Here is a 15,121-nt window from a genome sequence, read left to right as displayed (position 1 = left end):
ATATCCACGTAGTACATATCATCTGCCCACAAAGAAAAAAAAGGTATCATACTACATGCATGCATGCATATATATGCATTGCATGAGCACCGGGAAATTCCCAAAACTGGACCATAAGTGGAATGGGGGCCACGAGAGGGATGGCGCCGCATTATTGGATACTAGTTGGCCCGAAACTAGCTAGTTGGGCATGTAGTGGCTGGCCATGCCCATGCCGCACCGTGTAGGACCAGCCGGGTTATCTGGATAGCCGTGGCCGGCGTGGTGGTCACCCGGTCCCCCGCTAGCCGCAATGCATCGATGCAACCAAGATAGGCACCTTCCCTTTGATTCCCAAGATCTAGGATTATACGATGCTATACGTGGTACACTCCAGTTTATAGCATGGATTTGGGTGGAACATCGTTTCTTTACCCTTTTGCTTACTGTCAGTTACCAGCAGCAGTTAGCTGTCTTTCTCTTATTGTTTCATCAAGACAAGATAAATGAACCGAGGGCGATCGACGCAGAGACAGGGACCGGTCAGCCACTCACCGGAGTACGAGCTGTGAGACCCGACCGTGTAGAGCGGTTTGGTTTTTTAACCGCGCCGCCCGGTGAGGCGTAGAGCGAGCGGAGAAGTCAAGCGGTGGGCACGGCGCGCGTGGGCGAATCGGGTCCGGCCACGACGTCTCCACGGCCACGGGCCCGCCGCGCTTGGTCACTCCTCCGAGCGAATGAGTCCTCTCCCCTCGTCGGCCGGTCAATTCCGATCTTCCCGGGCGCCAGCCATCCATGTCACACTCTGTCCCATGTGATCTCTGCCCCGGCGTCAGCGTCCGCGGCCGCGGCGTCCATCAAAATATCCCGCGCTGCCAACAGTCTCGCCTCACCTCCCACCCACCCGTCCCCGGCCGCCCATCCGCCACGCGCACGCGACACCGCACTGCACGGCGCCTCGCCCTGTACGAACTCGTGCGCCTCGCCTCACCAACCGGCGGGACAAAACCGCACCGCTTCCCCCGCCCTCCCTCCCATTCATAACCTCACTGCCAAGCCCCGCTCTCCTCTCCTCCCTCCCAGCGGTCCTGCACGCGGATGATCGTCTAGTGATCGGATCAATCGATCGATGAAGGTGCTCTGCTCTGCGTGCGAGGCCGCCGAGGCGCGCGTACTCTGCTGCGCCGACGAGGCCGCCCTCTGCGCGCGCTGCGACCGCGACGTGCACGACGCCAACCGCCTCGCCGGCAAGCACCACCGCCTGCCCCTCCTCTCCGCCGCCTCCAACCCGCCCGCCGTGTCCGCGCCAAACTGTGACATATGCCAGGTGCTTGAATTTGTTGCTCCCTCGTCTCCCGCAAATCTTGGCCCATCTTTTTAACCCGGGCGGTGATCTGACGAGTACGTCCTCTGTTTCTGCCACGACAGGAGGGCCACGCCTACTTCTTCTGCGTGGAGGACCGCGCGCTGCTCTGCCGGAGCTGCGACGTCGCCGTGCACACCGCCAACGCCTTCGTCTCCGCGCACCGGAGGTTCCTCCTCACCGGCGTCCAGGTCGGTCTCGAGCCCGACGAACAAGAAGAACCAGTGCCAGAGCCGGAGCCCGAGCCGCAACCGCCCAACAACGCCTCGTCGGCTCCCCTGCCACCGCCGATGTGCCACAGGAAGAGGAGCCCGACGCCGCTCTACAGCGACGGAGATATCGACTGGGCGGCCGGCCCGGACGTCGGCATCACCGGGAACTTGCCCGACTGGTCGGTCATCGATGAGCAGTTCGGCAGCGGTACCCCGGCGTTGAGGCCCGCGGAGCCGGAGGTAATCAAAGCCCCTCCGAGGAAGAGTCCCCGGGTGGCCGTCACGGCGGCGAGCGCGGCACTTTTTGGCGGGAGCATGCCGGACTGGCCGCTGGACGAGTTCTTCGGGTTCACCGAGTTCAACTCCGGCTTCGGATTCGCAGAAAATGGCACGTCCAAGGTCAGTACTAATTCACCCAGAACCAAATTTGAATTACAAATTGTGCAGTCGCAGTATTAGCACTTAGCTGTTACTCTAGTTACTTTATCAGGGAAAAAAAATCAGTTCAAAGTACTAAAATAGTAATTCTGGCAACCTGTCTCATGATCTTGAGTCAAGCAATTTATCTGATCTGCATCCTGGAACGTTAATCCATAGTCAGATCAGGCTTAAAACCTGAAGTGATGCATCACACAAGGTATTTCACGATTAACATGTTTCTGAAAACACAAAAAAGTGACTGAACGATCTATCTATGCCTGAACAGCTCGCTCCAGTATATAGTAGCTAGCCTGTCCACTGTCCAGTAACCTAACAGTGCTGATTCATTTGCAGGCCGACAGCGGGAAGCTCAGCTCGCCGAACCGCCGTTCGATGTCGTCGTCCTCCTCCGGCAACGCCACCCAAAACGCGCAAGATTTCTTCGGCCAGGTGCCGGAGGTCCACTGGTCGAGGTCGACCATGCCGGAGCTCCCCTCCCCGCCCACGGCCTCAGGCCTCCACTGGCAGGGAGACCCGCACTACGGCCCTGCCTCCGACTCCGCGGCCGTGTTCGTGCCCGACATCTGCTCCCCGGAGAACCCCTTCCGGTGCTTCACGGCCGGCGCCGATCAGCAGCTCAAGCGCCGGCGGCGATGCTAACATGGCAACAGCGGAGACGCTCGCCGTCGGTCGATCAGGTCGTGCCGGGACTAGATTGCAGCTCGCGCGCCTGGAAGCTGAAACTAGCGTGCAGAAGAGAAGACTGAAGAAGGAGATGGTTGCTACTAATAGATGGGCTAGTGGTTAGTATGATACTATGATCCATATGCATATACCGCAGATCTGCAGTAGCTCTGGGACTGATTAGTTGTTAATTACGGGGTCTGTTTGTGCAACGTTGCTTGTAATTGTGAGTTTAGCTCGGGATGTTAAACGAAAACAGTGGTAAAAACTAAGGAAGAAAATAAAAATAGTGAGAGTGCAATGGATGGCACTAGAAGTTTGGAACGGACGATTTCGCAGTGGAGTGTTTTCAGCTGGTCTGTTGGGCTGTCAGAAGGATCATTATGTGATGTATGATATATCAGCTCGATCTGTAAACGCTGTACCTTCTGCTGACTTTGTTAACTGAGAGCGTTGAGTTCTGTTTTGCGATAATTGTCCTGACTTTGCAAGCGATCGCCGTTCCCACGTGCGTGTTGGATTAAAGATGGGGTTGTTATGATTGGATCAAATGGTAAGCTTGCAAGTTAAAACTCCTGCTAATTAACTCTGTTCTGACTTTGGTCTCAGTGCAAGTGTAAATGTTGGGAATTTTTTGCCCAAACAACCATAGCGGTGGAGCGACCCTCATGCATGTCTACCTTTTTCGGCTGACATTTGGTGAAATTACTAGAAGCAAAAGGCGTCTCTTGCTGCGGCGTTTTTCTTTATCATGTTAAAAGTATCAGAACAATTTCATTGCTCCAATCATCAAACCTTTGCTTCCCCATTGAACAACCTTAACTCCCCCATAACCTAACAAATATATTCACATACAACCTTGACTTATCAATTATAGGCACCATGCTCCTGTTAGCTAAAAGATATAGTTAATTATAAGATGGAAATCCCTTTTGGAGCTCGGCCTCCAAATTCAAATTTGAAATTTCATCAAAATTCATATTTTTACATTTCAAAAAATTCTGAAAAAATACAGATGTACATGAAGGCATAACACACATGTGTGTAAAATTTCAGTTCAAAATACATTGAAATGAGGGCTGTGCAAAAACGACAAATCTGGGGCTGTTTAATACATGATACTATTCAGCTTCCCAGGCCATGAATTTGTCTTTTTTGTACAGGTCGCAACTCAAAGTATTTCATCATGAATTTTTACACACATGTGGGTTACGTCCTTACATACACGCATATTTTTTTCAAAATTTTTTGAACCATAAAAGTTTGAATTTGAATTTTTCAAAAATAAAGGCCTCCATGGAGCTCGGCCTCCAGAACGCCTCTCTCATTATAAGACTCATATATAGCATTCTCAACAACAACAAAAAGATCAAATCTAGCATCTATGGATCAAAGTCTATTTGTCAAGTTTTGCCATAATTGCATAACTGACATGACTGTCATTATGTGATCTCAATGCTACCATTTTAATCTGGAATCATAATCTAGCAAAAGGAGAATAGTCCGCTTGTCTCTTGGCGAGGCACCCTAGCGACGCCGCCGCCACATAGCAGCACCGCCGCCCGCTGCTTCCTCCCTTCCTCTCCTCTTCGTCGCTCCCCGCGAGGACGGCCGAGGGGCCCCAATCTCAGCCGCCAGTCACTCCCCCTCCAATCCCCCCTTCCGCCGCCGCTGCAGGAAGCCGCTGGCTAAGCCCGTGTGGCTGACGGCGGTGGCAGAGGAGCCTTGTAACGCCCCGAGACCTATGCGCCAGGTGTTTTCCAGTTATCGCTACCGTTGCCATGTCTTTTGCTTGCATGTTGCACTTTGCCATGTCATCATGTGCACTTCATTTGTATGTTTTTCAAAACTTGCATCCGTTCGGGTCCTCCCAGTTCTCTCTGTTGTCTGTTCTAAGCCCCGACACACTCGCACGCGCCCGTTGCACCTCCCATATCTTGTTTTGTGAGGCGCCGAAAAACGTTCTCGGAATGGGCCGAGAGTTGACGAGTGGTCTTGGTACATCAGCGGTAGACCGCCTGTCAAATTTCGTTCCATTTGGAGGTCGTTTGATGCCCCAACGGTTAACCGCGTTAACCAGCTGACCCCCTTTCTCTTTGCAGCCCAACACACCTCAACACAGCCCACCTAGCCCATCTAAACCCCATCTATGCTCTCCATCATTGGATCATGATCGTCTCGGCGAAAACCGCACCTCATTTGAACTCTCCTAGCTTTCTCTTTCTATAAAAAAAACCCCTCCTCCAAAATTTCGGGCAAACCCTGGATCAAAGTTCCTCCTCGTGACCGGACTCGTCCGCCCGCCGCCGGACGCATCCACCGCCGCCAGCCACGTCATCCGGCCAATCGCGGCCTGCCACGTCACCTGGCGCCGCGCCCGCAGCTAGTTGCCTCGCACCACGTCACCCCGTCGTTCTCCCCACCGCGCCGGCCCGCCAGGCCCACGCAGGCCCGCCAGGGCCCGGATCGCCGCCGCCGCCTCCCGCGTGCCCCACGCCTCGCCTCCGCCACCACCACTCCCACCGGTGGCCCCGGACCTCGCCGCGCCCGACCGCCGTCGCCCCACGCGCGCTTCCTCTCCTCCCGCGCGCTGCTCCACCGCTGTGCGTGCCTCCCGTCCGCAAGCGCCGCCACACGTGCAGGTCCTCCGAGCCGGCTGAATCGCTGACCCCGCCGCCGGAGTTCTACTCCTAGTCGCCCGCCACCCGGAGTCACCGTCCCCGGCCTCCCTGCTCCGCCGTATGCCCGAATCAGGTGGGGCCGCGCTCAGATCCCCCGGTCCCCGGGCGCCCCGCCATCGACTACCGTGTAGCCGGCTCACCGGAGTCGCGCCGCCGCACTACTAGGAAAATGCTTATAGGTAGCCATTTAGCAGTAGCGTTTGGTAAATATCCCATGCTACTGCTATTTAGCAGTAGCGCCTGACAAAACCAGCGCTGCAAGCGCATGTTAGCAGTAGCGCATGGTTTCCCGCCTAGCGCTGCTGCTAATGGGCCACGCTCTCGGCCCCTTTAGCTGTAGTGCTGGCCCCCTCCCCCACGCTACTGCTAAGCCCACCTCTGCTTCTCCCTGTGCCGGCCCACGCCCCTCTCTCTCTCTCTCACTCACTCAAAATCACGCTCACACTCTCCCTCAATCCCCGCTCGATCCGATCGCCGCCCCTGCCTATGCCGGCCCTCCTCCCCCACCGGCCGGCCTCCCACGCGCCGACCCTCCTCCCCCGACGGCCGCCCTCCCCCGCGCCGGTCCTCCTCCTCCAGCGAGAGGTACTCCTCCCTCCTTCCTCCTCCTTCCTCCCTCCCTAGCTATAGTTACTAGAGAGTAGATATTTTGAACCCAATGTAGTTGAAAAAAATGTAGGTTCTTAGAATAATGTATGTTATGATCGAACCCTAGCTAGGACATATTAAGTAGTATGAACCCTAGGATTTTAAATTAGCTAGGTTTTTAAATTAGGACAACAATTTAGCTAGGTTTTTAAATTAGGACAGAAACTTATCTAGGTTAATAGAATTTAGGTGTTTTAGGTGTATTTAACAGAATTCTAGGTGTTTTAGTTGTTTTAGGTGTAGTTAACAAATTCTAGGTATTTATTTAGTTAAAGCAATTGATGTTATTTTTTTAGTTAAAGCAATTTTTCGTGTTATATGCAAATTTGCAGTGGACATGTCATATTTTGAACATGTCACATTTTGGACATGTCATATTTTTCCGAGTGGCCTACGTTTTGCCAGAATGTCGATTCGTTTACGTTATGGAAAATTTCAGGCGCTCGATATGTCCTGCTTTTAGCAAAGGTGATGCCAATTTTTGCTAAGTGTTTATTAATTTTGTTTTCTTAATTAAGCATTTGTTCTTGACATCGACGATGCCTGGCCCACATCCTCATCGTTGACTCGGCGGAGGAGGCTTGCTTGATTATAGGGGCCATGTCTGGGACTGGGCTCCGCCTGGCTGGTACTGGGAGGTGCTACCTTTCAGGGTGCACAGCTTGGTGAGGAGGCATCCCGTCGTCGACCCGGACCTTCTTTGGTGGCGTTCGTGTGGGCCAGTGATGGTGGGGAGGCCTTCGTCCACCGCGGAGGTGGTATCTCACTGTGTCAGCGAGGAGGATGAGCACGTCCGTCGCTACATGGTTGCGTTGGAGGGCAGGTTCGACAGTACCTGGATGGTTCTTCAGGGATCTCACTGGAGCTATGATCCTGTGATGGTTCCTTCTCTTTGGGTGTCCACCGCCCGCGCCGATACCCGTCGTTCGCTAGGGTTCTAACTGTATTAGTGATGTTATATGTATGATACTAGTCGAGATGTATTAGTGATAATATTCGATGATGTACGAACGCAAGAGATGATTTAGTTTTCTTATTGAATGCATGCTAATTTGAATACTAATTCGTTTTATGATTTAGTTTTGCTTATTAAATGCACGTCTGTTTCAACTATATGAACATAGGAAATGTCTGACGACGATAGCGAAAGGGAATTCGGTATGTACGAATACTTCAAAGACAAGCGCGGCCTGTGCGATAGGCCTCACCTAGTTGGTGGTAGGCGCTTCAGCATCAAGCTGGATGAGAACTTCGAAGTGCATACAGTAAGTCACAATGACAAGTCTTTTTTCGTAATTAAGCATGACTTCTGCTTCTTTTGCTTCAACTTATAATTTAAATTTTTTACTATTCTACTAGCGTATCCCCTGCCATGCGAGAATATATGTCTTGGATAAGATTGGTTTCAGTACTATGGAAACTATGGAGGGAAAAAGAGTTAACTTGAGGACCGAGCATGGTTATAGTTTTCTCGCAAAATTATACAATACGGACACCTACACCCATTTTGAATGCAAACAATGGAGAGCACTATGCAAGGCTTATGCATTTGAGCCTGATATGCTTATCACCTTTGATATTTGTCCGGAAGATGATATTGAAGATAATATCGTCATCTGGGTCGACGTGCAGACGCCTACAGTTCTACCATTATGTAAGTTTCTCAAACATATTTATGTCTTGGATATTGTTTATTCAAAAATAGTTGACAACTAATTTCTATTGACAACTTATTTCCATTCAAGCAAACATGTCCGGCGCTTGGCAGGCATGACCTACTACTGTCCCTGGGCTTGTCTTGGATATTGTTTATTCAGAAATAGTTGACAACTAATTTCTATTGAAAACTTATTTCCATTCAAGCAAACATGTCCGGCGCTTGGCAGGCATGACCTACTACTGTCCCTGGGCTGAACTAAACTGCGAGGAGACAAGTCATTATGTTTCATGGCTTGAGGATATTCACTGTCAAGACAAATTATTTTCCAGGACTTAGAAATCTTAGTACTCAAAACATGCGACCAATAGTGTTCGTACTGAACTACGGTCACATCTATTTAGGAAAGATAGTAAGATTTTCCCTATTTGTCCTCAGTGTTGGAAATATGCCCTAGAGGCAATAATAAAAGTATTATTATTATATTTCCTTGTTCATGATAATTGTATTTTATTCATGCTATAACTGTATTATCCGGAAATCGTAATACACGTGTGAATACATAGACCACAATATGTCCCTAGTGAGCCTCTAGTTGACTAGCTCGTTGTGATCAACAGATAGTCATGGTTTCCTGGCTATGGACATTGGATGTCGTTGATAACGGGATCACATCATTAGGAGAATGATGTGATGGACAAGACCCAATCCTAAGACTAGCACAAAAGATCGTGTAGTTCATTTGCTAGAGCTTTGCCAATGTCAAGTATCTCTTCCTTCGACCATGAGAGCGTGTAACTCCTGGATACCGTAGGAGTGCTTTGGGTGTATCAAACGTCACAACGTAACTGGGTGACTATAAAGGTGCACTACAGGTATCTCCGAAAGTATCTATTGTTTTATGCGGATCAAGACTGGGATTTGTCACTCCGTGTAAACGGAGAGGTATCTCTGGGCCCACTCGGTAGGACATCATCATATGCGCAATGTGACCAAGGAGTTGATCACGGGATGATGTGTTACGGAACAAGTAAAGTGACTTGCCGGTAACGAGATTGAACAAGGTATTGGATACCGACGATCGAGTCTCGGGCAAGTAACATACCGATAGACAAAGGGAATTGAATACGGGATTGATTAAGTCCTTGACATCGTGGTTCATCCGATGAGATCATCGTGGAGCATGTGGGAGCCATCATGGGTATCCAGATCCCGCTGTTGGTTATTGACCAGAGAACGTCTCGGTCATGTCTGCATGTCTCCCGAACCCGTAGGGTCTACACACTTAAGGTTCGATGACGCTAGGGTTATAAAGGAAGTTTGTATGTGGTTATCGGATGTTGTTCGGAGTCCCGGATGAGATCCCGGATGTCACGAGGAGTTCTGAAATGGTCCGGAGGTAAAGATTTATATATGGGAAGTCCTATTTTGGCCACCGGAAAATGTTCGGGATTTTTCGGTATTGTACCGGGAAGGTTCTAGAAGGTTCTGGAGTGGGGCCCACCTGCATGGGGGGACCCACATGAACGTGGGTAGTGGGGGAAAGGCCCCACACCCCTGGTCAAGGCGCACCAAGATCCCCCCTTAGAAGGAATAAGATCATATCCCAAAGGGATAAGATCAAGATCCCTAAAAAGGGGGGATAGCAATCGGTGGGGAAGGAAATGATGGGATTTCTTTCCTCCCACCTTTGCCAACGCCCCAATGGACTTGGAGGGCAAGAAACCAGCCCCCTCCACCCCTATATATAGTGGGGAGGCGCATGGGAGCTTCACCCTTGCCCCTGGCACAGCCCTCCCTCTCCCAAGTGCTCCTCCTCTCTCGCGGTGCTTGGCGAAGCCCTGCAGGATTGCCACGCTCCTCCACCACCACCACGCCGTTGTGCTGCTGTTGGATGGAGTCTTCCTCAACCTCTCCCTCTCTCCTTGCTGGATCAAGGCGTGGGAGACGTCATCGGGCTGTACGTGTGTTGAACGCGGAGGTGCCGTGCGTTCGGCACTTGATCATCGGTGATTTGAATCACGACGAGTACGACTCCATCAACCCCGTTCACTTGAACGCTTCCGCTTAGCGATCTACAAGGGTATGTAGATGCACTCTCCTTCTAATCGTAGCTGGTTTCTCCATAGATAGATCTTGGTGACGCGTAGGAAAATTTTGAATTTCTGCTACGTTCCCCAACAGTGGCATCATGAGCTAGGTCTATTGCGTAGATTCTTTGCACGAGTAGAACACAAAGTAGTTGTGGGCGTTGATGTTGTTCAATATGCTTACCGTTACTAGTCCAATCTTGTTTCGACGGTATTGTGGGATGAAGCGGCCCGGACCGACCTTACACGTACTCTTACGTGAGACAGGTTCCACCGATTGACATGCACTTGGTGCATAAGGTGGCTAGCGGGTGCCAGTCTCTCCCACTTTAGTCGGAACGGATTTGATGAAAAGGGTCCTTATGAAGGGTAAATAGCAATTGGCATATCACGTTGTGGTCTTGCGTAGGTAAGAAACGTTCTTGCTAGAAACCCATAGCAGCCACGTAAAACATGCAACAACAATTAGAGGACGTCTAACTTGTTTTTGCAGGGTATGCTATGTGATGTGATATGGCCAAGAAGAATGTGATGAATGATATGTGATGTATGAGATTGATCATGTTCTTGTAATAGGATTCACGACTTGCATGTCGATGAGCATGACAACTGGCAGGAGCCATAGGAGTTGCCTTTATTTATTGTATGACCTGCGTGTCATTGAAGAACGCCATGTAAACTACTTTACTTTATTGCTAAACGCGTTAGTCATAGAAGTAGAAGTAGTCGTTGGCGTGACAACTTCATGAAGACACGATGATGGAGATCATGATGATGGAGATCATGGTGTCGTGCCGGTGACGATGATGATCATGGAGCCCCGAAGATGAAGATCAAAAGGAGCAAAATGATATTGGCCATATCATGTCACTATTTGATTGCATGTGATGTTTATCATGTTTATGCATCTTGTTTGCTTAGGACGACGGTAGTAAATAAGATGATCCCTTACAAAATTTCAAGAAGTGTTCTCCCCTAACTGTGCACCGTTGCTACAGTTCGTCGCTTCTAAGCACCACGTGATGATCGGGTGTGATGGATTCTTACGTTCACATACAATGGGTGTAAGACAGTTTTACACAGCGAAAACACTTAGGGTTAACTTGACGAGCCTAGCATGTGCAGACATGGCCTCGGAACACGGAGACTGAAAGGTCGAGCATGAGTCGTATGGTAGATACGATCAACATGAAGATGTTCACCGGTGATGACTAGTCCGTCTCACGTGATGATCGGACACGGCCTAGTTGACTCGGATCATGTGATCACTTAGATGACCAGAGGGATGTCTATCTAAGTGTGAGTTCATAAGATGAACTTAATTATCCTGAACATAGTCAAAAGACCTTTTGCAAATTATGTCGTAAGCTCGCGCTTTAGTTCCACTATTTAGATATGTTCCTAGAGAAAATATAGTTGAAAGTTGATAGTAGCGATTATGCGATCAGTAGAAAGCTTATGTCCTTAATGCACCACTCAGTGTGCTAAACCCCAACGTCGTTTGTCGATGTTGCGAACATCGGACATACACGTTTTGATAACTACATGATAGTTCAATTAAATGGTTTAAGTAGAGGCACCAAAGACGTTTTCGAAACGTCGCGGAACATATGAGATGTTTCGAGGGCTGAAATTGGGATTTCAGGCTCGTGCCCACGTCAAGAGGTATAAGACCTCCGACGATTTTCTTAGCCTGCAAACTAAGGGAGAAAAGCTCAATCGTTGAGCTTGTGCTCAGATTGTCTGAGCACAACAATCACTTGAATCGAGTGGGAGTTGATCCTCCAAATGAGATAGTGATGTTTCCCCAAAGTCATTGCCACCAAGCTGCTAGAGCTTCGTGATTAACTATAACATATCAGGGATAGATATGATGATCCTTGAAATATTCATGATGTTTGACACCGCGAAAGTAGAAATCAAGAAGGAGCATCAATTGTTGATGGTTGGTGAAACCACTAGTTTCAAGAAGGGCAAGGGAACAAAGGGATACTTCATGAAACGGCAATTCAGCTGCTGCTCTAGTGAAGAAACCCAAGGTTGAACCCAAACCCGAGACTAAGTGCTTATGTAATAAGGGGAACAACCACTGGAGCAGCATTACCCTAGATACTTGGTAGATGAGAAGGCTGGCAAGGTCGATAGAAGTATATTGGATATACATTATGTTAATGTGTACTTTACTAGTACTCCTAGTAGCACCAGGGTATTGGATACCGGTTCGGTTGCTAAGTGTTAGTAACTCGAAATAAAAGCTACGGAATAAACGAAGACTAGCTAAAGGTGAGCTGACGATATATGTTGGAAGTGTTTCCAAGGTTGATATGATCAAGCATCGCACGCTCCCTCTACCACCGAGATTGGTGTTTGCGTTGAGCATAGACATGATTGGATTATGTCTATCGCAATACAGTTATTCATTTAAGGAGAATAATGGTTACTCTATTTTTGAATAATACCTTCAATGGTCTTGCACCTAAAGGAATGGTTTATTGAATCTCGGTCGTAGTGATACACATTTTCATGCCAAAAGATATAAGATAGTAATGATAGTACCACTTACTTGTGGCACTGCCATGTAAGTCATAATGGTATAAAACGCATGAAGAAGCTCCATGTTGATGGATCTTTGGACTCACTCGTTTTTGAAAAGTTTGAGACATGCGAACCATGTCCATTGGTGTATATGCATGAAGAAACTCCATGCAAATGGATCGTTCGGACTCACTTGATTTTGAATCACTTGAGATATGCAAATCATACCACATGGGCAAGATGACTGAAAAGCCTCATTTTCAGTAAGATGGAACAAGATAGCAACTTGTTGGAAGTAACACATTTTGATGTGTGCAGTCGAATGAGTGCTGAGGCATGCAGTGAATATCATTATGTTCTTACTTCACAGATGATTCGAGTAAATGTTGAGTATATTTACTTGATGAAACACAAGTCTGAATTATTGAATGGTTCAAGTAATTTCAGAGTGAAGTAGCAGATCATTGTGACAAGAGGATAAAATGTCTATGATATGATCATAGAGATGAATATCTGAGTTACGAGTTTTGGCACACAATTAAGACATTGTGGAAATTGTTTCGCAATTAATACCGCCTGGAACACCATAATGTGATGGTGTGTCCGAACATCATAGTTGCACCCTATTGGATATGGTATGTACCATGATGTCTCTTATCGAATTACCACTATCGTTCATGGGTTAGGCATTAGAGACAACCACATTCACTTTAAATAGGGCACCACGTAATTCCGATGAGATGACACCGTATGAATTATGGTTTAGAGAAACCTAAGTTGTCGTTTCTTAAAAGTTTGGGGCTGCGACGCTTATATGAAAAAGTTTCAGGTTGATAAGCTCGAACCCAAAGCGGATAAAATGCATCTTCATAGGAAACCCAAAACAGTTGGGTATACCTCCTAATTCAGATCCAAAAGCAATATGGATTGTTTCTAGAATCGGGTCCTTTCTCGAGGAAAAGTTTCTCTCGAAAGAATTGAGTGGGAGGATGGTGGAGACTTGATGAGGTTATTGAACCGTCTCTTCAACTAGTGTGTGACAGGGCACAGGGAGTTGTTCCTGTGGCACCTACACCAATTAAAGTGGAAGCTTATGATATTGATCATGAAATTTCAGATTAAGTCACTCCCAAACCTCGTAGGATGACAAGGATGCATACTACTTCAGAGTGGTACGTAATCCTGTCTTGAAGGTCATGTTGCTAGACAACAATGAACCTACGAGCTATGGAGAAGCGATGGTGGGCCCGGATTCCGATAAATGGCTTGAGGCCATAAAATCCGAGAGAGGATCCATTATGAAAACAAAGTGTAGACTTTGGCAGAACGGCTCGATGGTTGTAAGGCTAATGAGTACAGATGGATTTCAAAAGGAAGACAGACAATGATGGTAAATGTCACCATTAAGAAAGCTCGACTTGTCGTTAAGATGTTTTCCGACAAGTTCAAGGAGTTGACTACGATGAGATTTTCTCACTCGTAGCGATGCTAAGAGTCTGTTGGAATTATATTAGCAATTACTGCATTATTTATGAAATCTTGCAGATAGGATGTCAAAACATTGTTTCCTCGACGATTTTAATGAGGAAAGGTTGTATGTGATACAACCGGAAGGTTTTGTCAATCCAGAAAGATGCTAATAAGTATGCAAAGCTCCAGCAATCCTTCTAAGGACTGGAGTGAGCATCTCGGAGTTGGAATGTATGCTTTGATGATGATCAAAATTTTTGGGTTTGTACAAAGTTTATGAGAAACTTGTATTTCCAAAGAAGTGAGTGGGAGCACTATAGAATTTCTGATGAGTATATGTTGTTGACATATTGTTGATCAGAAATGATGTAGAATTTCTAGAAAGCATATAGGGTTATTTGAAAGGTGTTTTTCAATAGAAAACCGGGATTAAGCTACTTGAACATTGAGCATCGAGATCTATAAGGATAGATCAAAATACTTAATAATACTTTCAAATGAGCACATACCTTGACATGATCTTGAAGGTATTCAAGATGGATCAGTCAAAGAAGAAGTTCTTGCCTGAGTTGTAAGGTACGAAGTTAAGACTTAAAGCTCGACCATGGCAGAATAGAAAGGACGAAGGTCGTCCCCTATGCTTAAGACATAGGCTCTACAGTATGCCATGCTGAGTACCGCACCTGAAGTGTGCCTTGCCATGAGTCAGTCAAGGGGTACAAGAGTGATCCATGAATGGATCATAGGACAGCGGTCAAAGTTATCCTTAGTAACTAGTGGACTAAGGAATTTTCTCGATTATGGAGGTGGTAAAAGAGTTCGTCGTAAAGGTTACGTCGATGCAAGCTTAAACACCTATCCGGATAGCTCTAAGTAGAGATACCGGATACGTACAATGGGGCAACAATTTAGAATAGCTCCAAGTAGAACAGTTATTTGGAACAGCTCCAAATGGAGCGTGGTAGCTACATCCAGGAGATGACATAGAGATTTGTAAAGCACACACGGATCTGAAAGGTTCAGACCCGTTGACTAAAACCTCTCTCACAAGCAACATGATCAAACCTAAAACTCATTGAGTATTAATCACATAGTGATGTGAACTAGACTACTGATTCTAGTAAACTCTTGGGTGTTAGTCACATGGCGATGTGACCTGTGAGTGTTAATCACATGGCGATGTGAACTAGATTATTGACTCTAGTGCAAGTGGGAGACTGTTGGAAATATGCCCTAGAGGCAATAATAAAAGTATTATTATTATATTTCCTTGTTCATGATAATTGTCTTTTATTCATGCTATAACTGTATTATCCGGAAATCGTAATACACGTGTGAATACATAGACCACAATATGTCCCTAGTGAGCCTCTAGTTGACTA

General features: G+C 47.5%; 1 protein-coding gene across 1 annotated transcript; it reads left to right on the top strand.

The window, feature by feature from the left end:
- Positions 1-896: 896 nt before the first annotated feature.
- On the top strand, positions 897-3,102 carry LOC119275353 (B-box zinc finger protein 22-like). Its single transcript, XM_037556169.1, has 3 exons — positions 897-1,306; positions 1,408-1,953; positions 2,329-3,102. The coding sequence occupies exons 1-3, from the start codon at positions 1,109-1,111 to the stop codon at positions 2,632-2,634; spliced, it is 1,050 nt and encodes a 349-aa protein (XP_037412066.1). The 5' UTR covers positions 897-1,108; the 3' UTR covers positions 2,635-3,102.
- Positions 3,103-15,121: the final 12,019 nt, after the last annotated feature.

This window comes from Triticum dicoccoides, chromosome 3B (assembly GCF_002162155.2).
Source record: "Triticum dicoccoides isolate Atlit2015 ecotype Zavitan chromosome 3B, WEW_v2.0, whole genome shotgun sequence".
Classification (NCBI taxonomy): domain Eukaryota; kingdom Viridiplantae; phylum Streptophyta; class Magnoliopsida; order Poales; family Poaceae; genus Triticum; species Triticum dicoccoides.
Note: the sequence above shows the minus strand (reverse complement) of the source record. Positions and strands in the feature narration are given on the sequence as shown.